Source organism: Biomphalaria glabrata, chromosome 2 (assembly GCF_947242115.1).
Source record: "Biomphalaria glabrata chromosome 2, xgBioGlab47.1, whole genome shotgun sequence".
NCBI lineage: Eukaryota > Metazoa > Mollusca > Gastropoda > Planorbidae > Biomphalaria > Biomphalaria glabrata.
Window position 1 is genome coordinate 26,405,629 of NC_074712.1, and position 27,147 is coordinate 26,432,775.

General features: G+C 37.0%; 1 protein-coding gene across 10 annotated transcripts in view; it reads left to right on the plus strand.

Moving 5' to 3' along the window:
* LOC106060968 (choline O-acetyltransferase-like) overlaps positions 1 to 27,147 on the plus strand; it is a 311,392-nt gene that overhangs the window by 240,309 nt on the left and 43,936 nt on the right. The window contains exon 2 of one of the 10 annotated variants that reach the window (XM_056019775.1): positions 18,388 to 18,563. The exons of the other annotated variants lie outside the window; for them this stretch is intronic. Within the exon in view, the coding sequence (XP_055875750.1) occupies positions 18,495 to 18,563 (69 nt within the window). The 5' untranslated portion in view covers positions 18,388 to 18,494. The remainder of the gene's footprint in view (positions 1 to 18,387; positions 18,564 to 27,147) is intronic. 10 annotated transcript variants of the gene reach the window in all.

The window sequence follows — 27,147 nt, forward strand, 5'->3', positions numbered from 1 at the left end:
ATGGCCAGTACATTTCCATAAATACAGATTTGATCTGGTGTCAGATAATTGATTAGTTTGTCTTGTTCTCTTATGTGCTGGTATCTAATTAACAGTATCACTGTATCAGCTAATAGAATATAAAACATTTGTTTTAGAAATTATGATAAAAAATAAGAAAAAAGGTTTGAGAATGTATCACTATTTGAAGTCCAAGTTTACGAGTTTGTGACACATTTGTGGGACATATCTGATGTTGGTCCCCAATTAGTCATGTGGCAGTGACCTGTGACACTAGCAGGATCCTATGACACCCAAATAGCTCCTATAACATAATAGTTATGTAGACTTGTGTCTGGCCTAATAGAAATGGCGACACTATGTCCTTATTCGAGACTTGGCCTGATGATTTCAACAGGATCCTTACGTTACACTCTACACTGTCTTGTTATTCCTATCCAATGTCTAAGATCTAAAATGTTGACAGACATTGCGTAACGTAAAGTATGCCTGTTAGGTCTCCGTGTCAAATACAGAGCATGTCAATACAGATGTATGTACAATGTGTCCTTTGATGAAGCTTGTCATAAAGGGAGATAAGTTCACTGTTTCTGTGACTAAGTTGCAAAGGGGAGTTAAGTTCAGTTTCTTTGACAAAGATGTATGTATTGTTTTTTCTCTAGTATTTCGCTAAGTGTTGTGTGTATAGCGCGATCCAACTAAGTGAAAAGTTTAAAACTTCATTGCGGAGATAGCATCAGATCAGAAGCCAACCAATGAAACAAGTGTAGATATCACAGTCATATACTTTGCACGTATAAGATGGTGCAAATCTGACCTGCAACATTTATGACATTGATTTGATTTGAGTCCATCAGAATCTCTAGCTAATTTATGCAACTTGCTGTAGAACAACATCAGCATACTTGTCGTCCGAGTGTTTCAGAGCCTGTGACAACTGGTGACAGTCACGGACCATTGTTGCCATTGATCCAGAGTAAAATGTCTCCAAGAACCTTGTAGCCCTTTCTCCGCAGACACAATTGATTTTCATGTTCAGTTTCCTGTCCATGACACTTACCGCAATAGTGTAGTCACTAAATAATTACCTCGGTGACATATCTGGAAACCAAACCATGTTTTTTTTTCTCTTCCTCTTCTGCAAACGGAAATGTGCCTACGTCATTTCCTTTTCTTCTGCTGAGGGAATCGAAATAGTTGACCTACAAAAGGGTGCTCCACTTTCCCGCCCACTGGTTGGAGAATACAAATACAAACAGGGGGAAAAAAACTAATTTGGAAACATTCCGACGGAATAATTTATATACTAATTAAGACAATCACGGTCAGCGGTCAGTCCCTCCCGGACAAGTAAACAACAGAATACACTAGCCGATAATAAGAGATGGAGCAGAACAACATTCGCCCACGTTTCTGGAACACGCAATACATGGAACCACAAACTTAACAACAAGATGTACTAGACTACCATTAGTACTGAATTGCACGATTTACCATCCCACGAATAGCACTGGACCGCAGGACATAGTAGCCAAGAAGCCTAGATTGTAGCATTAGACCACAAGATATGGTTGCCCACATGTAGCACTAGTCATTAGACTAATGTCTTTACTGATCCTCGAGAATCACGGAGTCCCGATGCCGAGCGTTTTCCAGCGTTCTAATCTCCAGAACTGACTTTTTCTCATAGTGCGAAGAGCACACGTCACACCTCACACGTCACACGTCACACACACACAAATGTCACAAGGATGTGATGTTGGGACAGGTCAGGAAGTGATCCAGAGATAGTGTTGTCTTTTAACAGAGCACATTGTTCTTTCTAGTAAACCAAACATGGCAGCACTAACCAGTATATTACTAGGTCTGACAACATTGGAGTTACGTATAGTATACATATGTCTGTAATGGAGGTGTTCGTCGTAACATCCTCTTCGCGTTATGTAAGACGTCTAATCGTGGACATTTGTATTTTGACACATAAAAGTTGTAAACATGACGATGTAAGACAGTCGGGAGACCTTTGTTACCTAAAAAGGACAAAAGGAATCACGTTAGCGAATACATTTTAAATAACTTTCTTCGAAAATGATTCAGTCGATCTTTATGCAGACGCCCCTCGCGAAAACGGACTACATTTTACAATGTCCTTATCAGAAGATGAAACAACTTTCAAAATATGTTAAAGTGTTCAACATTGGTAATAATGTCATTTTCTTTGGTTAATAGACAAACATAGATTAATCAATTAATAATTACACTGGAAACAAACTTGTTTTTGCCCCTCGAAAAAGAAATTATGCGGCTCCGTCTTTTTAGTCAGGACGTCGCGCCCCCCCCCCCCCTTGAGAGGACCTTGCGCTCCTTCCCCCTCCATTTGAGAAATGCTGTCATACAAAATGGTTGCCCACTATAGATTAGTCGCAAGCATTAGTTGGTGTATGCCTGGAGCTGTCTGTGTTGCTGTTACCCTCCAAGCCTCTGACCCATATAAAAGAACTGATTTCACATTTGTATTGAAAATGCGTATTTTGTTGTGTTTTGGAAGGAGAGACCAAGAGTAAAACTTTCTCTCTGAACACTTGAAGCGGGACGTATACAGGTGGACGCGGCCATCTTTACATTAGCTTCTTTTTTTTTTTTTTTTTTTACAACAAGACCGTGTTACTTACTGGTTGCGAGGTTCGCTTTGGTTCTGACGTCATTTTTACGTCTGCTAGAAGAGCAAGGGCTAGGGAAAGTCATTGCTTTTAATAATCGTCACTTGCTGTACCCGTCAAGGTTACCAGAGAAATAGGCCTATACTCATTGGCTTCTGCTAGCTTCGCGTATTAACAGAACATTGTATTAGATGTAGGGGAGATAATTTATTAAAAAACCTGAACTTATTTTTGTAGTTTCCACTACCAGAAGGGTGGACAACATCATGTTTTGAAAAAAAAAAAAAAAAACTGACAGTTTGAAAGAGTCCAGTTTGTAAGTCTTTAAGTAATGTGTACTTCATTGATGATTGAAAATAGTGTATTCTTTCATTTTATCATTTCTGATTTTTACAAAGCCTACATCCACTGCCTGTGTCTGTGCATCTTGTTTGAACATTTTAATTCTCCCACACCAAATCTATGGTTACTGCACACTTATTTCCTTAAGGTGACAAACAAAACCGAACATGTCGACACAACTAGCCTACAGATAGAACATTGAAAGTCTATTATGTTGTTTGATTCTCGAACAAGAGAAATGATCAATAGCTAATGTGGTGGTATTAGTTGAATCAATCGCTTATTCTTTGCTTTAAAGTTTGAAACAAACAATAAATAACTAAAACAAAAAATCTATTTTCCTAAGCACTTCTCTGGTACCATTGTTCATCTAGTCTATTGGGGAGGGGAGACTAGAGGCCTCCAGTTCCAATCAAGTTTTTTTTTTTTTTTAATAGCTGCATTTAAAAAGCAATCGCTGTTCCCCTGATATTCCCTTTGTTCTCAAAGCTGAGAAAGCTAACAGTGTATGAAATTGCACTAAACAAAAATCATTGGTAAAAATATTTCTTATACATAGATTTCTTATAGTTATAGATTTATTAGACGACTGATCCAAACTCATTGATACAATTACGCCTATTATGAGCTTTTTTTTTGTATTTAAAGTTTTTTTTTTTTAATTCTCTTGTGATACTGGTCGAAATGTGACTATATTTTATTTTAAAGAGACCTTGAAACGTGAAATGCTACCATTACTCGTGTATGGTCTGTATCCTCTCAAGTTTAAATCTCAAAAGCAAATCCTATTTCACTTCTGCCTTACACGTGATAAATAAAATACTGCTACGTCTTTCTTTACATTCTGAAAGTTTTGTTTTCTTTCAATAAATAGGCCAACAATTTGTTTTCTTTCAATAAATAGGCCAACGTTTTGTTTTCTTTCAATAAATAGGCCAACAATTTGTTTTCTTTCAATAAATAGGCCAACGTTTTGTTTTCTTTCAATAAATAGGCCAACATTTTGTTTTCTTTCAATAAATAGGCCAACATTTTGTTTTCTTTCAATAAATAGGCCAACAATTTGTTTTCTTTCAATAAATAGGCCAACATTTTGTTTTCTTTCAATAAATAGGCCAACATTTTGTTTTCTTTCAATAAATAGGCCAACATTTTGTTTTCTTTCAATAAATAGGCAAACATTTTGTTTTCTTTCAATAAATAGGCCAACAAAATGTTTTCTTTCAAATACACCAAGTCAACGCTTATATCGTCTGTATTTCGTACAGTAACAATGTACACCTCATCCCTGGTCATGTGAGGGAATATAAAAGTGTTAGTCGACAATATATTTGAAAATAACTTAGGAATGACATTAGCCACATAAGTGACAGTTTACATTTGTTCAATAAAACTAAAACTGTAAATTGCATGCACTTAGTTCAAAACCTGTTTACAGTCAAGGTTTATGAAGCATAAGTAAAGTATTCTAGAACAATCTAAAATGCATGGTGCAATAAATATCATACATTTGTCTTTATCTTCATGTAGGAGAACATCCTGAAACGCTTGAACCAGGCGACAGACAGAATGTTTTGACTTTGTTGTAACTAATTGCAAGCAATCATACTTTCAATGAATATTTTGTATAGAAGAAGATATTATTATGGTTATTGATAGTTTGTAGTTTCAAAATGGTTGGATATGTCTGTGACATTTTACATGCACCTATGTGACACTTTCCTGTTTGGCACTGGACTATTGGCATGTTCTGTCTGGTTCTAGGAGGCGCTTCCAGACATGACTGATTCTTCCCAGGTCTTCACCATTATTCTATTCTCACTCAAATTTTAGAATGCATTTTCACCTGCAAATAACCTTCCAAACAGCGGATCTATTGCGGCCACCTGTGAGTTTGCTCGCAAAACAGAACATCTCTTTTTTTTTTTTTCATTTTCTATAGATTTAATATTTAAAATTTTAATTTATTTACACTAAAAATAAATTTTAATTCTGCATTTTGTTTTTACTACCGTACTATAATGTTGTGTGATTTGTCATTCCCAGAATGACCGGTTAACCGGGCTAAACATTTCAATAAAACATTGCAATTTTATTTTCGTTTTTATGTTCTTATGATGAAGGCCGTCCTAAACAAGATTGGCGCCTGGCCAATAGATAACGCTCTCACACGTTGTCTTCAAACTCTCAAGTCTCTTAGCTCAGAAAACAAAAAAAGAACATTTGTAGAGGCAAGAGCTACTTGTTATTGGGAAAGAGAGCAAGCAATTTGTTTCAGAGTCCCCTTTGAATATCTTGAAATGATACACTTACTGAGGGATTCAATTAGATAAACTATTTTGGTTGTGGCAAGGTGAAAGGGTATAAGGGGTGGGTTGGGACATAATACCGCCATTTTGACACAAACTATTTCAATGTGATAGGAAAACGTTGTCTCGAAGGGACAAATTCTAAAATAAAAACATTTTGTAAAAAAAAATACTTTTAAAACAAAGCTTATTTTAATGGTAGTAGTGCCACTTTGTTTGGATCACTCATGTAATTCAATTTGTAATAGATATCTGGCCTCCTTCAGAAGCGAAGCCATTATGGATCATTTCATAGATGATGAGACGAATGCCTAGGATTTAGCTATGGTCGGAACGATGTCCCCCCTCTCCACGCCGCTAATGTATTCAAAAGAAGGCAAGTGCCGATACGGTTTGGGGTCAGCGGCGAAGTAGGCTATGCCAAGGTGTAGCACTGAGTACTGCAAACTGCCTAATGGTCTCCGGCTCCTGATTTTTCCTAAGGGTTGACATCCATGAGTTTTTTCTGAAGACGTTTATTGTACCCTATAATAGCTTCTTCCTGGAATTAGTGGAAAGACTGTAGACACCCAGCCCTTGCTAGTCAGGGGGAGCGCCTTGAACTCTCCCAGCGCTATTTCCGGTATTTAAAACAAAAATAAAATCTACAGTGAATGATCCTGTTATTAAAAACATTTAGCTCAGAAACCAAATCTGCTCTTCACTGCACTTGATGAATGGAGCCCAGCGACAGGTAGAAATGTGTAACCACTCTTGGCTACGCTCCTGGAATTAGGTGACCGGCAGTTTGCTTTAGATTTTATATCGAAAAGGGAAGTTTTATCGTCAAAACCAGCTGTTGGGGGGGGGGGGTTAAACTAAAAATCTCGGAAGGTTTTTTTTAAAAACAAAGTCAAAACAAGGCAGTAGAGGTTTGAATTCACATCTTTCCTTCTCTTATGTGGGTAGCCCTAAGCTTATTGGTCAAGGCGCCTCGTCTTCGTCCTTTCCTTTGTTAGTGAAAACAGTTCCGCCGGACTCAATAGCTGAGCCACACATGAAGGCCAGAAGGTGGACTTGTTGTCAAAGGCTACTTGAGACGCATGTCTTTAGGAAGCATTAGGTAGTGGACAGCTTCTATCCAGTTCGCTGAAGGGAATGACAACCTTGCGGAACCACATTTGTACTACATCTACACTAACAGTAATACATCTTAGCGATGACAAATATTTGTACCAAATAGTTTTTCATTTATCTCAATTTGATGCTTTTAGCTTTCTCAATACGCCACTGTCTGATCATGTGTCTGAACCAGTTGAAAAGCGGTGAGAGGTGATCGCTTTTTAAATGTATATATACATATATATAAGGGTGAACTAACTGACTTCGAACTCGAGTGCTCAATTCTCTTTTGTCTGTACAAGCTAACCATTCGGCAAAAAAAAGGAATAAATCGCTCCACCTGCCTTATGGTCCAACATTTACGCTGTGCTGGCCACGAATCTTGTATAGGGGAATAATGAACGCCAAAGGCAATCTTTTTTGGTGAGCTGAAAGGTGGTCGGCGTAACAGACGTGCTCCACTGAAACGCTTTAAATACCATCTTAAGCTTCAACTTGCTTTAACTGACCAGAACAGAGGTAGACAGACAAAAGAGAATCTATATCGACCAGCGGCGGACAATGGCTAAATTTGTGCTGGTTGTGGCAAAATATGTAGGTCGCAGCTGGGTCTGAGTAGCCACATGAAATATTTCACTCCTCATGAATCTTCTTATATATATATAATGGGTAAAACTATCAATAAGTAGCATGTATTTGAGAGAATTTGACTTATTTAAAAAAACTGTTATATTTACATAGTAATAAAACCGCCCCAGTACCCAAAGGACTAACACTAACACTAACTTCCCGATCATTATGTTCCTCATTTTTTTCAACTTCACTAACTTCATGTTCCTCACTCTACAACTTCACTATCATTATGTTCCTCATTTTTTTCAACTTCACTAACTTTATGTTCCTCGCTATACAACTTCCCGATCATTATGTTCCTCATTTTTTTCAACTTCACTAACTTCATGTTCCTCACTCTACAACTTCACTATCATTATGTTCCTCATTTTTTTCAACTTCACTAACTTTATGTTCCTCGCTATACAACTTCCCGATCATTATGTTCCTCATTTTCTCAACTTCACTAACTTTATGTTCCTCGCTATACATCTTTACGATCATTATGTTCCTCATTTTCTCAACTTCACTAACTTTATGTTCCTCGCTATACATCTTTACGATCATTATGTTCCTCATTTTCTCAACTTCACTAACTTTATGTTCCTCGCTATACATCTTTACGATCATTATGTTCCTCATTTTCTCAACTTCATTAACTTTATGTTCCTCGCAATACAACTTCACTATCATTATGTTCCTCATTTTCTCAACTTCACTAACTTTATGTTCCTCGCTATAGAATTTCACTCTCCTAACTATCTCAACTTGTCCACCTCCTCACACAAATTTTGGTTTGCAAAAAACAAAAAAAAAATTGCCGAAATTTCTGGTGTTAAAAAAAAATTGTAAAATATTATCTCGGTGAGTTCTTTCCCCTTGGAATTAATACCTGAGCAGTTCAACAAACACAAAAAAAGGCCGCCCTGACGGTGTCATGATGTAGATTGCAGATTGTGAGTCAGAGGTTAGGTCAAATAAAAGGAACAACTTTAACGTAGACATAATATTTGTTTGTACAAAGTGTGTGATTTATATTTGACATACTGGAAGAACACGTTGGTTGCAAGAAAAACACCTTCCTGTATTTGGCTTGTACACTCCGCAGTTTAACTTGTACTGTTAGTACAGTTAGATTGACATTATCCTATATATACTCTATGACGTTATCAATGTATTCGTTTTGTTTATAATGGATTCATTTTATTCTGTTACTAGGTTCAAGGATGTCACGGGAGTGGGAGGGGCCTAATATTTCAAGTAGTTCTTTGATTTCCACGTTAGTAACATCATGACATCCTTTCATTAGTACATTCGTTTGTGTTGCTACATTTAATGCCTAGCACTATACAAACATTTTACTTGAAGAAACAAATGAAGAATGAATAGAGCACTGGCGGATCCAGAACTTTTGAGTGGGGGGGGCGAATTTTTTCCAAACCCTAACCCTAATGCCCAGTAAACCCTAACCCTATGCATAAACGTGCGTATATATATATATATATATATATATATATATATATATATGAGAATTTTTAAAAAGCAGCATTTCTCAACCTTTGGTGAAAAACAAAACAACTGGGGCATCGCTATAAGGTTTTCAAGTGGGGTTCGGGGCGAAGCCATGACGTCGAAAGCGTTTTCTTGCATTCTTCACTGTAGAAACACAATCTTCTGACATCTACAACTCATTATTTATCAATGGAGTTCGGGGCGAAGCCCCGACGCCAAAAGCGTTTTCTTGCTTTTTTCACTGCAGAAAAGTATGCTCCTGACATTTACAGCTCATTATTCATCAGTGGAGTTCGGGGCGAAGCCCCGACGCCAAAAGCGTTTTCTTGCATTCTTCACTGTAGAGACGCATTCTCCTGACATCTACAACTCATTATTTATCAATGGAGTTCGGGGCGAAGCCCCGCCGCCAAAAGCGCATTCTTCATTGCAGTAACGCATTCTCCTGACATCTACAATTCATTATTCATCAATGGAGTTCGGGGCAAAGCCCCGCCGCCAAAAGAGTTTTCTAGCATACTTCACAGAAGAAACGTATTCTCCTGACCTAAAACTCATTATTAATACTATTAAAAAAGGACCTTTTGAATAATGTTGTACTTGAAAAATATTCTAATATGAATTTATAGGCCCTTAATACATTGCAAAAAATCCGATTTGTTCCTTGAAAAGATAAGATACCCCACATATTTAGATTTTGGCTTTGAGGATCTCCGTTGAAAAAAAAATATTCGATAAATAATATTCAATAAAATCAAAGTATAAATTGTGAGTTATAGTCCCAAATTTATTTAACTAGAAAAATATCAGATTGAGTAAAGGTTAGAAAAAGGCGACTATGAAAAAATGATTTGGGTTTAGAACTCATCTCAATCGTGACTCTTATACTGAAAAATTTCGTTTGACTTCTAATTTTTTGAATGCAAAGTCTTTCTTAAAATAGTTATGATAAATTCATGTGAAATTACATAAACTCTGTCTGGAAATGGGAGGGGGGGGGTAGAGTGAAAACGATTAATCCTCGCTCCTTTAATAATTTCTGCTAAAGATTGCATTTGGCATTAAAGAATAGGGGTGGGGCGACTCAATATAAGAATTAAATTTATAGTATATATAAATTATATTAGTGACAGGTGTTTTTGTTTTGTAATTTCCTAACTGTAATACAAAAAGAAAAAGTATTGGTTTGTCCGATGGGGGAAAGGCGATTGCATGAATCGCCCCTCCCACCTGGTACAACCCTTTTTCATTTAAATTTTACTAATGATAAAATTTAAGATTAGAGTGTGGTACGACATAATATACAATGAGTTCACATATCAATATGTAGTTTATATTATATAGATATTCAACTAATTTTGTTCACAAACTATGATTCTCCATAAAAATAGGACCGCCCCCCCCCCCACTCAGAGGGCTAGAGTGGGGAGGGCAGTACATGCAATTTCCCCCTCCCCCAACCTCACCGAAACGGCCAAGATACAAGAAGGCGAGCGACATAATATAAATCTATATGTTAATTCAACTAATTTTGTTCACAAACTATGATTTCTCCATTAAAGTAGGACCGCCCCCCCCCTCAAAAGGTTTAGGTGGGAAGGGCAGTAGAGATAAATTGGCAAACAGGGAACGACATAATACAAAGATCGGTTAAAATATCAATAACAAGTTTTAATCACATAGATATTTAATTGATTCTGTTAGCAAGCTGTGATTTCTACAAAGAAATTGGACCGCCCCCCCCACTCAAAAGTTTATGGGGGGGGGGGGGCGGGATTGATACCATCGCCCCCTCCCGACCCCACCAAATCGGCCAACATACTAGAGGGGGGGGCGAAATAATCTAATAATAGGTTGAAATATAAATAATTAGTATATATTATTAACATAAGTAATGAATTCGTATACAAATTGTGTGAATTCTATACTAAAATTCGTCCGCCCCCCATTCGGTGGGGGGGGGGGTCGGCCGAGTGGGGGGGGGGGGCGATCGCCCCTACCGCCCCCCCCCCTGGATCCGCCAGTGGAATAGAGGAACATGTTTTTAAAGTAGAAAAAAAAACTGACTTGCACCTTGATTGTAACAATCTGCTGTCAGCATTTAAAGTAAATAATTTACTTTGACAAATAAACAAGGTTAGGGTTAGGGTATCGGTTAGGGTTAGGGTTAGGGTATCGGTTAGGGTTAGGGTTAGGGTATCGGTTAGGGTGAGGGTTAGGGTTTCTGAAGCTCTGATATCTATTCGCCCACCCCAACGCCGCTTCTGACAATTTTTCTTGTTGCAGAAGTGGAGTCTTGCGTTCTTATAGTTCATTCACTATATTGTCAAGTGTGGGAATTACCGCTTAGAAGGCTGAAGTAATTATCACAAGAGAAGTTTTAAGTTTGTCGTTTTAATCTGCAATTAGTGATCAATATGTATGTACTGTTTCAACCATGTTTTTAATGTTACTCCTTCATTATTCCCACTCTCAGGTGATTATATACCAACCTGTAGGTATTGGTTACCAACTTGACAACTGCATTCGTTTCTTTCAGGAAGTTATTGCCCTTGTATCTATGTCAGTCCAGAGAAATGATACTGTTGATGTTTTCTCGCTGACAGGAAGCTGTTTATTTCCCCTTCATCTTCCAGTGCTGTTGCCAATGTCAACAAAGCCAATGCGTTGGTTAGTGTAAGGACACAGCTGTAAATAGATGAGACTATATAGTTGTGTAACAACACAGCTAGAGTATGTTTTGTATTATATAGATGTGCGTTACATATCCTGGACATATTAATTAATGTTCAATTAAGAACAGCTTGTAATATCTGGTATTAAGAGTTTAGAATAAATTAATGACTGTGGCACGTGTCCTTATTGTCTACACACACACCCATGGGCGTAGCCAGGATTTTGTTTCGGGGGGGGGGGAGGGTTGGGTGTTTTTTTTCTCCTCCCCCCCCCCTCGAAAAATAAATTAATAGTATGTATGTGCGTGTGTGTATATGATCTTTATTACATTCTGACCCTTCATTCTTTCTGAAGACGATTATTATGCCCTACAATGTTTCTTCCTGGAGTTAGTGGAAAAATTGTAGACTCCCCGCCATTGACAGCGATGGGGTCTGGGGGAGCGCTTGGAGCTCCCCCAGCGCGGGGCGAAACCCCGCCGCCAAGCACTATTTCTCGTATTGAAAGCCAACAAAATGAATGTTCTGAGGTATCTACAGTAAATTTTCCTGCTATTAAAAAGTTTTATTTCAAAAACCTAAAATGCTATTCTTACTGCCTTACTGGCGCCAAGTTGTACTAGGATGTCATCGCAAACCTTAGTATGCGTTCACCTAATTAATCTTCACTACATTCTGACCCTTCATTCTTTCGAATGTATTTTGTACCCTACAATATGTTCCTCCTGGAGTTACTGGAAAGACAGTAGAATACATATGAATACTAACAATGCAATAATAATAGCATTAATAAATCTCCGTATCCTGTGGTAGCAAGTCGTAAGTCAAACAATACAACTGTATTGCTTACACTTTCGATACGAGCACGTCTCATTGTATCTTTTTGTAGTTGTTGGTAGATTGTAGTTCATAGTTTCTGATAGTCATTCTGAAAATATTGAAACCTGCCTTTTTACCTGCCTGGGCGGACCACTTGGCGGACCTATTCAGGGGCTGATTTTGAGCTTCCTCACAAACTCTTTTTGTAACCTTGTTTGTTTTATTTTTAGCAATGATAACAATAATTTCTTAATATTTTGTTTCGTATCGTAAGTCCGGCTGCTAATGGTGTTCATTTTTCAAAGCCTAGTCTCCCAACGTCTCGTGATTTATTTTGTGACTTGTCATGTCTAAAGACTGTTGTCATTAGATACACACTGAGACTATCGGTTGGCTTCCTGATGTCTTTGTGACTTGTCATGTCTAAATACTGTTGTCATTAGATACACACTGAGACTAGCGGTTGGCTTCCTGATGTCTTTATGACTTGTCATGTCTAAATACTGTTGTCATTAGATACACACTGAGACTAGCGGTTGGCTTCCTGATGTCTTTGTGACTTGTCATGTCTAAAGACTGTTGTCATTAGATAGACACTGAGACTAGCGGTTGGCTTCCTGATGTCTTTGTGACTTGTCATGTCTAAAGACTGTTGTCATTAGATAGACACTGAGACTAGCGGTTGGCTTCCTGATGTCTTTGTGACTTGTCATGTCTAAAGACTGTTGTCATTAGATACACACTGAGACTAGCGGTTGGCTTCCTGATGTTTTTGTGCTTTTCAATAGCTTTAATGAAAACAGTTTTTTAAATCCAAGCAGAAATCAAACCCATGCAGCTCATGGGTAGCTGGAACTATGTTTTAACGTTTTGCTGCAGATCAAAATTTTGGTGTCACGTTTCTTGGACATTTAGATGAGATTTTAAAAACATTGAAACAGAGAACTCTAGACAGATTTATATATGAATTGTGTCTAAGCATGTTCAGGTAGCTAGCCCCTGACATTTTTTATAAACTTTCTTTTATTCTAAAAGTGCTTTTTTCTCACTTGGGTAGATAGATAGATAGATAGATAGATAGATAGATAGATAGATAGATAGATAGATAGATAGATAGATAGATAGATAGATAGATAGATAGATAGATAGATAGATAGATAGATAGATAGATAGATAGATAGATAGATTTTATAAAAAAATATATCATTTTTAGGAAAACCGTTAGAGTCGTTTTCTAAATATCTGTCTAATGCCCAGAAGAGTTTGGCAGCTAATAGGAGAAATCCTGAATGCTAATACTTCTGTCACTTTGTCAAATAATTAGATCTAGCTAAAAAGTTACTTTTTGCCCTATTGTTAGTATTGTTACCATTAAACAAGAAAATTTTTTTTGAATACTTATAAAAAACAAAACAAAAAAAAAAGCTTATAACAATAAAAAAGCGTTTATAAAAGTAAATAAAATGGGGGGGGGGGCGACCTGAATGGCTCAAGCCTTTTCAAGCCACTACAGTAACCACACTGCTAGTGGAGAGCCAATGAACATGGACAATTGTACAGTTTGTATAGTCCCGTCCTATTGTTCAGGTTGTGTTCACTAAGACTCAGACGAGACCTATAAAGGGGACTAATTCAGCTTATACCCCCACTTCAGTCAAGTACAATCTCTTTCCCTTGTTTGAGATACCAAACAAAATAATTAATTACCAATAGTCAATTAACTATCTGTTGTTTTTTTAATTCGTGTGTTGTCAGGTGAAAGAAATAACTGTGCACAATTTCAGCTTGATCCGAGATTGGGTGTGGGAGAAATAACATGGACACTCTTTTTACCCGACAGACAGACAGACGGAGTGAGTTGATAGAAGCTTTGTACCAAAAAAAATCTACTCTCTCACTTTACGCTATGGAAAACAAATCTGGCTGTTTAGTGTCGGCTGTAATGCTTGAGTTTCTCAACAAACAAGACAAGGTAGGCCAGGGCCAGAGAGCATTCGTTAATAAACTCCCAGTCACGTGACTCCTGGCATGTAGAGCAGCCTAGTGAAGATAAGTGTTTGATTAGCTTCAATGTTGAATCAATTAAAAAGAAAAAAAAATCTTAATGAGGTGTGGTAATTGGCAGCATGAGGTGAGATGGTAGACTAATAGTAGAATCTGTTGAGGGTAATTAGCCATACGTACTTGATTCCCAGTACGAGACTTCGCGCATGCCCAGTGCATCTTTCAACACAAGGCTGGAGAGTCAAATAGCAAGTTTTGTTTTGTTTTGTTTTGACTAAGGTGGAGAAAAAAAAACGGAAGAAAATTTCCCAGACCTGACACAATATCTCAAGAACCATTTTTTTTTTTCTCATAGCATCTCCCTCTTCCCCCTGGTCGGTTTGACGTCATCGGTCTGGGTAAATTGAGATAAGTTCTATCTTGAACACACCCAGTCTGTAAAACGTAGGGAGAAACTTTTTACTGATTTCATTTTTTTTTTATAATCTCCCCAGAGGGTCACGTGTCCCTGGTGGTAAGTGAACTATTGGTGTTTTCCTAACCTCTGGAGCGGGTCATGGTCCATGGCATCTTGTACTGTAGCAGCAAATGTAGATCTGTGTTGTCTCTGCCTGCTGGCAAGTGGTTGATATGATGAAACACTTGACTGCAGCGGGTCTCAAACCTAATGGAGTCAGTCCAATAGATCTGTTTAGAACAGAACCTACAGAAAGTCATCTCTCACTTTACTTAGTATGTTTGTTTTTGTGTTGAATGATTCAACTGTCGGTATGCAAAGAAAGGTTGATGCAGCTCTAAAGTTGACTGTCTCTACCAACGGCTCCTGAATGTCGAAAACCACTCTTAGTTTTTCTGTAGTCAGTCTGTACGGCAGTACGTCCAGCCATCTAGGACTCATAGAAAACATTAAATGCGCTATTTAAAACTAAGATTTCACATTATTCTGTAGACTACTAAAACATTGACGCCTTATGGTTAAAAATTAAATATACAAACCATTTTTTTAATACTCATTGAATCATTTTTTAAATAAGACTTATAGTGGAAATAGGTACGCTAGTTCTTTATATTAACGATTTTAATTATAATATTTAATAGTGATATAAAAAAAAAAACTAAAAGCTTTTTAAATTGTATTGTAGTCAGATTTCACCCTTATAGCCGTTATCAATTGTATTAGTACTTGCCTTTTGACCAAAAAGAGACCGACTATGAGTTTCTATGAAAACACAAACTCCCATTAGTATTTTCTTCATATTTACATTCTTTTAAATCTATTTATTGTTTTGATTATTGGTTATCATCTTTCCTTTCCTAATAATCCTATAGTGTTTTCTATTTATTGGACTCTCTAGTTTCTGTTTTATGCATGAAAAACGTTTCCAACATTTTCTTAGTTTTGTCTGAACACGTGAAGGTTTGAGAGCACTGGAAAGTACAACAGTTTCATTCACACACTTGTAGACCACCAAGATCACTGGCAGGTAACTGATCCAACTACCATTTGTATGCCTCCATGCACTAAGGCTCCGTGCTGGGATTGATCCCTTATAGCACTGTATGTACCGTCTCCGCACAAATGACTCTCAAGTTATGTGATAGTTTGAGACCATGCCGGTGTTCCTGTACATACTGACCTTACAGAATTGACACTGGTCAATATATTTGAATATTTCTAGAGATGATAAAATGAGAATCTAGAACGCAATAGCTCAACACAGCAAAGTGCAAAGACACACAGCGTAGTAGTACTTAATGGAGTAGCACTTATCCTAAAGGTGATCCACGGGCATGTTGTTGTTATGAATGAAAGAAATGAGTCATACAGAGAGTTGAAGTACTCCTAGGATCCCGTGGTTTTAAGTCTTACATAGTTACTACTCATACACTTGACTTTCTAGGATATGCCTAGGACACGAGGACATTAGTCAATTGATACTTTAGATTCTTAAGACCATATTTATCCGTGAATACAATTTATAGTTGTATATTCCCTCAAGAATGTTCAGACTTAGCAAGTGATGGGCAGGTAGTTGTGTAGATCATGATCACTAGAGTATTCCCTCAAGAATGTTCAGACTTAGCAAGTGATGGGCAGGTAGTTGTGTAGATCATGAGCACTAGAGTATTCCCTCAAGAATGTTCAGACTTAGCAAGTGATGGGCAGGTAGTTGTGTAGATCATGAGCACTAGAGTATTCTCAGTTTCAACAAGTTTTAGTTTTAGTTTTAGTTTTGGTTTATTTCCTATCGTATAGGCTATCCATCAATGTCAGTTTGAATCATTCTGGAAGAATGTGAAGAACTGGTGTCAGAATAGGCAAGAACCACGTAACTTAAACTAAACCTTAGATAATTGAGACATTGTGCTAAATTCTGTCGCCTCGGAAATGTGATATACTCTCAGTCGTAACTATGGTTCTGGGTTAGAACCCTCCCCACCGCTCTAGGTTTGGACTAGAATCCAATACTCTTCAGTTCTACAGGCGCTTCAAGTTTTCTTGAAGGAGGTTGGGACTTTAATCTAATACTCTTCAGTTCTACAGGCGCTTCAAGTTTTCTTGAAGGAGGTTGGGACTTTAATCTAATACTCTTCAGTTCTACAGGCGCTTCAAGTTTTCTTGAAGGAGGTTGGGACTTTAATCTAATACTCTTCAGTTCTACAGGCGCTTCAAGTTTTCTTGAAGGAGGTTGGGACTTGAATCTAGTACTCTTCAGTTCTACAGGCGCTTCATGTTTTCTTGAAGGAGGTTGGGACTTGAATCTAGTACTCTTCAGTTCTACAGGCGCTTCAAGTTTTCTTGAAGGAGGTTGGGACTTGAATCTAGTACTCTTCAGTTCTACAGGCGCTTTAAGTTTTCTTGAAGGAGGTTGAGACTTGAATCTAATACTCTTCAGTTCTACAGGCGCTTCAAGTTTTCTTGAAGGAGGTTGAGACTAGAATCCAATACTCTTCAGTTCTACAGGCGCTTCAAGTTTTCTTGAAGGAGGTTGAGACTAGAATCCAATACTCTTCAGTTCTACAGGCGCTTTAAGTTTTCTTGAAGAAGGTTGGGACTAAAATCTTATACTCTTCAGTTCTACAGGCGATTTAAGTTTTCTTGAAGGAGGTTGAGACTAGAATCCAATACTCTTCAGTTCTACAGGCGCTTCAAGTTTTCTTGAAGGAGGTTGAGACTAGAATCCAATACTCTTCAGTTCTACAGTATGTCATAAATGTAGTTTTATCAATTCATTTTCTTGTCCATAACTTTCATCTGTAGTAAACATACAACAATGTAGGCAACAAGAACACAATATGTGGGAGGGGGGAGAAGAGGCTGTTTGATGTTTTATCAGCTCAATATAATAAATAAAAAAAGAGGGGGGGGGGGTGATAGCGCTGCGAGAGAACAAATGACAAACTCTGAACTTTGTTAAATGGCGTAGAAACTGGGACAAGAAGGAAACACTAGAAAAACAAAAGTAATTAGAACACTTTGAAATCTAGGCACATAATGTCAGGAGATGAGTTGAATCAATCAACAGAAAGAGTCAAAACATCAGCAGCTTGTGACCTTGGCATTGCTTACCTATCGTGTTCCTCCCTCCCTCCCAATCCCATATTTTCTTACGATTTATTGTGCTATAGGGATACCAAAACTAAATACCACGGGCCAAATCCGGCCCAAAATGCGTTGCTATGTGGCCCCTGACCGTTTTTCAATGAAGCCGCAGAGTTTCTCCTCCATTAAAATGGAACCTTTTTTTATGTGCGCTGTTGTGTCACGTGACACGCCTAGTGACGTCCCCAAAGTGGAGGCTGAGCTTCACTGCGCTACTGGCTTCCACAAGGAACTTCTACCCACAGACATTCTTCTCAGCATTCAAGAGTCGCCTAAACTTTGGCTTGACAGTTTCATTCAGAAACATATTAGTTCATGTTTGTCGTCGGCCTTTCTTGAACAAAGAGCCGCAGTGTCATTTTGAAAACATGTGATAGGACATCAAAGGAAAAAAAAAGTTAATGGCAATCTCTATTCCTGCGTAATGTAGAGTTCAATAGGGAAGGGTGGAACTTATGTTTTGGCATGTTTGCTGAGAACGTTAGTGCAGAAATGAAGACACAGTACGTTTTTTTTTTTCTATTTGAAAAAAAGGGGGGGAGGGTGATTTTAAACCTTCTAAAACTTATAACTTATAAAAGTAAAACGTTTCGTTCTAATCCGAAGCTATTGTCTAGTCTTAACTTGCCACTCCAGTAGGACAGGAGCAAGAGATGTAACTCTGCCTAAACCAATAACAATAAAAAAAGAAATATTTTTTTACAGCCAATTTTTATGAATGTCTGCCTCTTCTAAATGTTCCTGTTTAGACACAGCAGAATCTCTGACCCATAACAAGAGTACAAAATCATCAATAGTGAATCATCCTCGGCTGGAAGGAGCCATACATTGGATCAGATACAACTAAACAACACGTATGCAATGTGTTACCCTACTGTCTGTTGCTAGAAACGAGCTCATTCAAGTACAGCTCCTTCAGGATGAGGTTTGAGTTCTTTTTATATTTAAACCCTCCTTAAACACGTAGATTTGCTGTAACATTATCCTCTCCCTCCCACTACGTTCAAACTTCAGGTCACAAACTGGCACTAGGGGAAAGACCGGGATGGTATTCCAAGACCGGGATGGTATTCCAAGACCGGGATGGTATTCCAAGACCGGGATGGTATTCCAAGTGAGTTGAACCATGAGACAAGTGTAGGCAAGTCAAAGCGAAGACCAATCAGTAAAGCCATTCACCAGGGCCCACAACAATGTTGTTCACAATCTCTTTTCTCATTGCATTCGAGAAGAAGATGAACTCTGACCTCACGTCCTTCGGATAGAAAGAAAAATTTAAATAAAAAAGGTTCGAAAAACCGCATCGCAAGTTTTAAATATTTGAATCCCACCTTCTTTTGAGAAGTCAAAGAATTTTTAGCTGCTTCTACAACATCACAATTTCCCCTTTTAATAAGTAGGTCACCCACATTTTCACTTGTTTATAAGTAGGTCACCCACATTTTCACTTGTTTATTAGTACGACACCCACATTTTCACTTGTTTATTAGTAGGACACCCACATTTTCACTTGTTTATAAGTAGGTCACCCACATTTTCACTTGTTTATTAGTAGGACACCCACATTTTCACTTGTTTATTAGTAGGACACTCACATTTTCACTTGTTTATTAGTACGACTCCCACATTTTCACTTGTTTATTAGTACGACTCCCACATTTTCACTTGTTTATTAGTACGACTCCCACATTTTCACTTGTTTATTAGTACGACTCCCACATTTTCACTTGTTTATTAGTACGACTCCCACATTTTCACTTGTTTATTAGTACGACTCCCACATTTTCACTTGTTTATTAGTACGACACCCACATTTTCACTTGTTTATTAGTACGACACCCACATTTTCACTTGTTTATTAGTACGACTCCCACATTTTCACTTGTTTATTAGTACGACTCCCACATTTTCACTTGTTTATTAGTAGGACACCCACATTTTCACTTGTTTATTAGTACGACTCCCACATTTTCACTTGTTTATTAGTACGACTCCCACATTTTCACTTGTTTATTAGTAGGACACCCACATTTTCACTTGTTTATTAGTACGACTCCCACATTTTCACTTGTTTATTAGTACGACTCCCACATTTTCACTTGTTTATTAGTAGAACACCCACATTTTCACTTGTTTATTAGTAGAACACCCACATTTTCACTTGTTTATTAGTAGAACACCCACATTTTCACTTGTTTATTAGTACGACTCCCACATTTTCACTTGTTTATTAGTACGACTCCCACATTTTCACTTGTTTATTAGTAGGACACCCACATTTTCACTTGTTTATTAGTACGACTCCCACATTTTCACTTGTTTATTAGTACGACTCCCACATTTTCACTTGTTTATTAGTACGACACCCACATTTTCACTTGTTTATTAGTACGACTCCCACATTTTCACTTGTTTATTAGTACGACTCCCACATTTTCACTTGTTTATTAGTAGAACACCCACATTTTCACTTGTTTATTAGTAGAACACCCACATTTTCACTTGTTTATTAGTACGACTCCCACATTTTCACTTGTTTATTAGTAGGACACCCACATTTTCACTTGTTTATTAGTAGAACACCCACATTTTCACTTGTTTATTAGTACGACTCCCACATTTTCACTTGTTTATTAGTAGAACACCCACATTTTCACTTGTTTATTAGTAGAACACCCACATTTTCACTTGTTTATTAGTAGAACACCCACATTTTCACTTGTTTATTAGTAGAACACCCACATTTTCACTTGTTTATTAGTACGACTCCCACATTTTCACTTGTTTATTAGTACGACTCCCACATTTTCACTTGTTTATTAGTAGGACACCCACATTTTCACTTGTTTATTAGTACGACTCCCACATTTTCACTTGTTTATTAGTACGACTCCCACATTTTCACTTGTTTATTAGTACGACTCCCACATTTTCACTTGTTTATTAGTACGACTCCCACATTTTCACTTGTTTATTAGTAGAACACCCACATTTTCACTTGTTTATTAGTACGACTCCCACATTTTCACTTGTTTATTAGTACGACTCCCACATTTTCACTTGTTTATTAGTAGAACACCCACATTTTCACTTGTTTATTAGTACGACTCCCACATTTTCACTTGTTTTTACTACGACCAGAATTTTGCCACCTTAGTTCAACAACATCACTTGTGTGTACCCCAACTGATTCGCATCCATTACAAAGCTCCTATTATTAAAGACTATTATTAAAGACTTTTGATTTGATGTAATGAATGTTACAAGCTGAAATACGAAAGAATCTCGGATCTTCTATCTCAAGAACTTCGTGTCTGATAACTAGACCAATGTAACTTGCAGACTAATTAACAAGTTGAACCATCTTTGTATGGGTTTGACGGTTTGACTGTGCGTAATTCTAGATCTAGCTAAAGATGCAAACGGGAAATCCGTGACCAGAGGTATTTTATCGTATCGTTGAGGTATTTGGGACGTAAGCCTAGTGAATCAAATTGACCCTTGATGGCAGGGGGGGGGGGTCTAGCCGCACTTGATTACGAATGTTATGTGTAACAGTGATGTGTATAAAAACAAAACTCCGTAATCAGTATGTCATCTCGCAGAGTGTGACGTGTGGAGATTATATCCTAGTCTTGACGTCACTAGAGAATTAAGGAAATCAGTGACTGCACCTCGTATCCTGGAGAGTCCAATTGTTCTAGTTCAGTGACCCAGAACCAAGTCAGAAGGTGAAAACAACATTTTTTCTAGTGACATTCAAGGTTGTTGTTTTTTCCGACTAAAGAAACACACTTAGTGAACAAACTGAGTGAACAAACTGAGTGAACAAACTGTATTTAATTTGTTCATGCCATCAAGTTCCCTTTTGATTCTTAGGGCCGTGAATCTCACGTTTCATTGTGCATTGTGCAAGTGGGGATTCATTGAACTGTTCACGTGTGTCCTATACTGGTCAACTAAAGCAGTTTGCTTGTGGCTTATACTAGTTAGATGAAAGAGTTCACGTGTATCTTTTATTGGTCATCTAAACCAGTTCACGTGTGTTTTATACTGGTCAGCGAAACCAGTTGTTTGTGTGACTTATACTGGTCAGATAAATCAGATCACGTGTAACTTATACTGGTCAGATAAACTAGTTCACGTGTAACTTATACTGGTCAGATAAATCAGTTCATGTGTGACTTATACTGGTCAGATAAACCAGTTCACGTGTGACTTATACTGGTCAGATAAACTAGTTCACGTGTAACTTATACTGGTCAGATAAACCAGTTCATATGTGAATTATACTGGTCAGATAAACTAGTTCACGTGTGACTTATACTGGTCAGATAAAGTAGTTCACGTGTGACTTATACTGGACAGATAAACCAGTTCACGTGTGACTTATACTGGTCAGATAAACCAGTTCACGTGTGACTTATACTGGTCAGATAAACCAGTTCATGTGTGACTTATACTGGTCAGATAAACCAGTTCACGTGTGACTTATACTGGTCAGATAAACCAGTTTATGTGTGACTTATACTGGTCAGATAAACTAGTTCATGTGTGACTTATACTGGTCAGATAAACTAGTTCACGTGTAACTTATACTGGTCAGATAAACTAGTTCACGTGTGACTTATACTGGTCAGATAAACTAGTTCATGTGTGACTTATGCTGGTCAGATAAACTAGTTCACGTGTGACTTATACTGGTCAGATAAACTAGTTCATGTGTGACTTATACTGGTCAGATAAACTAGTTCATGTGTGACTTATGCTGGTCAGATAAACCAGTTTATGTGTGACTTATACTGGTCAGATAAACTAGTTCACGTGTAACTTATACTGGTCAGATAAACTAGTTCACGTGTGACTTATACTGGTCAGATAAACCAGTTTATGTGTGACTTATACTGGTCAGATAAACTAGTTCATGTGTGACTTATACTGGTCAGATAAACTAGTTCATGTGTGACTTATGCTGGTCAGATAAACCAGTTTATGTGTGACTTATACTGGTCAGATAAACTAGTTCATGTGTGACTTATACTGGTCAGATAAACCAGTTTATGAGTGACTTATACTGGTCAGATAAACTAGTTCATGTGTGACTTATGCTGGTCAGATAAACTAGTTCACGTGTGACTTATACTGGTCAGATAAACTAGTTCATGTGTGACTTATACTGGTCAGATAAACCAGTTTATGTGTGACTTATACTGGTCAGATAAACCAGTTTATGTGTGACTTATACTGGTCAGATAAACTAGTTCACGTGTAACTTATACTGGTCAGATAAACTAGTTCACGTGTGACTTATACTGGTCAGATAAACTAGTTCACGTGTAACTTATGCTGGTCAGATAAACTAGTTCACGTGTGACTTATACTGGTCAGATAAACTAGTTCATGTGTGACTTATACTGGTCAGATAAACTAGTTCACGTGTAACTTATGCTGGTCAGATAAACTAGTTCATGTGTGACTTATACTGGTCAGATAAACTAGTTCACGTGTGACTTATACTGGTCAGATAAACTAGTTCATGTGTGACTTATACTGGTCAGATAAACTAGTTCACGTGTGACTTATACTGGTCAGATAAACTAGTTCATGTGTGACTTATACTGGTCAGATAAACCAGTTCACGTGTGACTTATACTGGTCGTCTAAACTATTTTACTTGAGATGAACTTCAAAATTAGGATTACTCTATAAATGACGACTCCAACATCAGAAAGTCTAATGCATAATTTCTCGTAATTGTCCTCAGGTCTAGTGACTGAGCAGACACCTTATCTCCTAACTCTTGCAGCTGGACCTGCTGGTTGTGCCTATTTTCTCTAGGCAGAGGAGGACCTAAACTAAATGATTCCCTTCTTGATAATAGACCTTTTAGAATGTCGCAAATGGGGGTCTCGAGTGCATTTGACATCAAGCTTTTGACGTCAGATTTTTAAAAATCACTGACCAATCAAAATATAATGAAATTATTAAAAGATCAATAACTCGTTAAATGCTTTCCGGATAGTTTGTTCGATCAGATTTAGAAGACAAAGGCCAGAGATTTACGAATCAATTGTCTCTGAACTTGTTCAAATTATTTTTACCGCAGTTGTGAAAAAGGCTTTAAGCATTATAAAATATGTAACATATAATAGAATCTAAGCGTGTTTTTGTGTCAGTTGGTATTTTTGTATTTGTGTATATTGAAACCTGCCTTTTGACCTACTTTTCTCACAAACACATGACTCATCTGTCGACCATTCGGAGACTGCAACTAAGTTTGTATTTACATATTAAACATAAATAGACAGCAGCACCAGGGACCAAGTTTTTAAATGAAAGTAGTGAAGTATTATATTTAAGTTTGTATTTACATATTAAACATAAATAGACAGCAGCACCAGGGACCAAGTTTTTAAATGAGAGAAAGTAGTGAAGTATTATATTTAAGTTTGTATTGACAAATAATCTCTTTGTGTTTTTTCTATTATCTATTTTCCTTCAAACTACTTCCGTAATTGTACAAAGCTGGATAGACTATCCTTTAATTATTACAACAATTAAATTATCTCGCTCTGTAGCTTTCTTGTATGTTTCTTGTATGTTTCTTGTATGTTTCTTGTATGTTTCTTGTATGTTTCTTGTATGTTTCTTGTATGTTTCTTGTATGTTTCTTGTATGTTTCTTGTATGTTTCTTGTATGTTTCTTGTATGTTTCTTGTATGTTTCTTGTATGTTTCTTGTATGTTTCTTGTATGTTTCTTGTATGTTTCTTACATGGTGGGAAATTTTCGGGATCGATTTTTCGACGACTTCTTTCATCCAATCGTCTTCACATTTGAAAACAACCTTATGCTTGCTGATAACACATCAATATCAACAAACCTTATGCTAGCTGATAACACATCAATATCAACAAACCTTATGCTTGCTGATAACACATCAATATCAACAAACCTTATGCTTGCTGATAACACATCAATATCAACAAACCTTATGCTTGCTGATAACACATCAATATCAACAAACCTTATGCTTGCTGATAACACATCAATATCAACAAACCTTATGCTTGCTGATAACACATCAATATCAACAAACCTTATGCTTGCTGATAACACATCAATATCAACAAACCTTATGCTTGCTGATAACACATCAATATCAACAAACCTTATGCTTGCTGATAACACATCAATATCAACAAACCTTATGCTTGCTGATAACACATCAATATCAACAAACCTTATGCTTGCTGATAACACATCAATATCAACAAACCTTATGCTTGCTGATAACACATCAATATCAACAAACCTTATGCTTGCTGATAACACATCAATATCAACAAACCTTATGCTTGCTGATAACACATCAATATCAACAAACCTTATGCTTGCTGATAACACATCAATATCAACAAACCTTATGCTAGCTGATAACACATCAATATCAACAAACCTTATGCTAGCTGATAACACATCAATATCAACAAACCTTATGCTAGCTGATAACACATCAATATCAACAAACCTTATGCTAGCTGATAACACATCAATATCAACAAACCTTATGCTAGCTGATAACACATCAATATCAACAAACCTTATGCTAGCTGATAACACATCAATATCAACAAACCTTATGCTAGCTGATAACACATCAATATCAACAAACCTTATGCTAGCTGATAACACATCAATATCAACAAACCTTATGCTAGCTGATAACACATCAATATCAACAAACCTTATGCTAGCTGATAACACATCAATATCAACAAACCTTATGCTAGCTGATAACACATCAATATCAACAAACCTTATGCTTGCTGATAACACATCAATATCAACAAACCTTATGCTTGCTGATAACACATCAATATCAACAAACCTTATGCTAGCTGATAACACATCAATATCAACAAACCTTATGCTTGCTGATAACACATCAATATCAACAAACCTTATGCTAGCTGATAACACATCAATATCAACAAACCTTATGCTAGCTGATAACACATCAATATCAACAAACCTTATGCTTGCTGATAACACATCAATATCAACAAACCTTATGCTAGCTGATAACACATCAATATCAACAAACCTTATGCTAGCTGATAACACATCAATATCAACAAACCTTATGCTTGCTGATAACACATCAATATCAACAAACCTTATGCTTGCTGATAACACATCAATATCAACAAACCTTATGCTAGCTGATAACACATCAATATCAACAAACCTTATGCTTGCTGATAACACATCAATATCAACAAACCTTATGCTAGCTGATAACACATCAATATCAACAAACCTTATGCTAGCTGATAACACATCAATATCAACAAACCTTATGCTTGCTGATAACACATCAATATCAACAAACCTTATGCTAGCTGATAACACATCAATATCAACAAACCTTATGCTTGCTGATAACACATCAATATCAACAAACCTTATGCTAGCTGATAACACATCAATATCAACAAACCTTATGCTAGCTGATAACACATCAATATCAACAAACCTTATGCTTGCTGATAACACATCAATATCAACAAACCTTATGCTTGCTGATAACACATCAATATCAACAAACCTTATGCTAGCTGATAACACATCAATATCAACAAACCTTATGCTTGCTGATAACACATCAATATCAACAAACCTTATGCTTGCTGATAACACATCAATATCAACAAACCTTATGCTTGCTGATAACACATCAATATCAACAAACCTTATGCTAGCTGATAACACATCAATATCAACAAACCTTATGCTAGCTGATAACACATCAATATCAACAAACCTTATGCTAGCTGATAACACATCAATATCAACAAACCTTATGCTTGCTGATAACACATCAATATCAACAAACCTTATGCTTGCTGATAACGCACACATCAATATCAACAAACCTTATGCTTGCTGATAACACATCAATATCAACAAACCTTATGCTTGCTGATAACACATCAATATCAACAAACCTTATGCTTGCTGATAACACATCAATATCAACAAACCTTATGCTAGCTGATAACACATCAATATCAACAAACCTTATGCTTGCTGATAACACATCAATATCAACAAACCTTATGCTTGCTGATAACACATCAATATCAACAAACCTTATGCTAGCTGATAACACATCAATATCAACAAACCTTATGCTAGCTGATAACACATCAATATCAACAAACCTTATGCTAGCTGATAACACATCAATATCAACAAACCTTATGCTAGCTGATAACACATCAATATCAACAAACCTTATGCTTGCTGATAACACATCAATATCAACAAACCTTATGCTTGCTGATAACACATCAATATCAACAAACCTTATGCTTGCTGATAACGCACACATCAATATCAACAAACCTTATGCTTGCTGATAACACATCAATATCAACAAACCTTATGCTTGCTGATAACACATCAATATCAACAAACCTTATGCTAGCTGATAACACATCAATA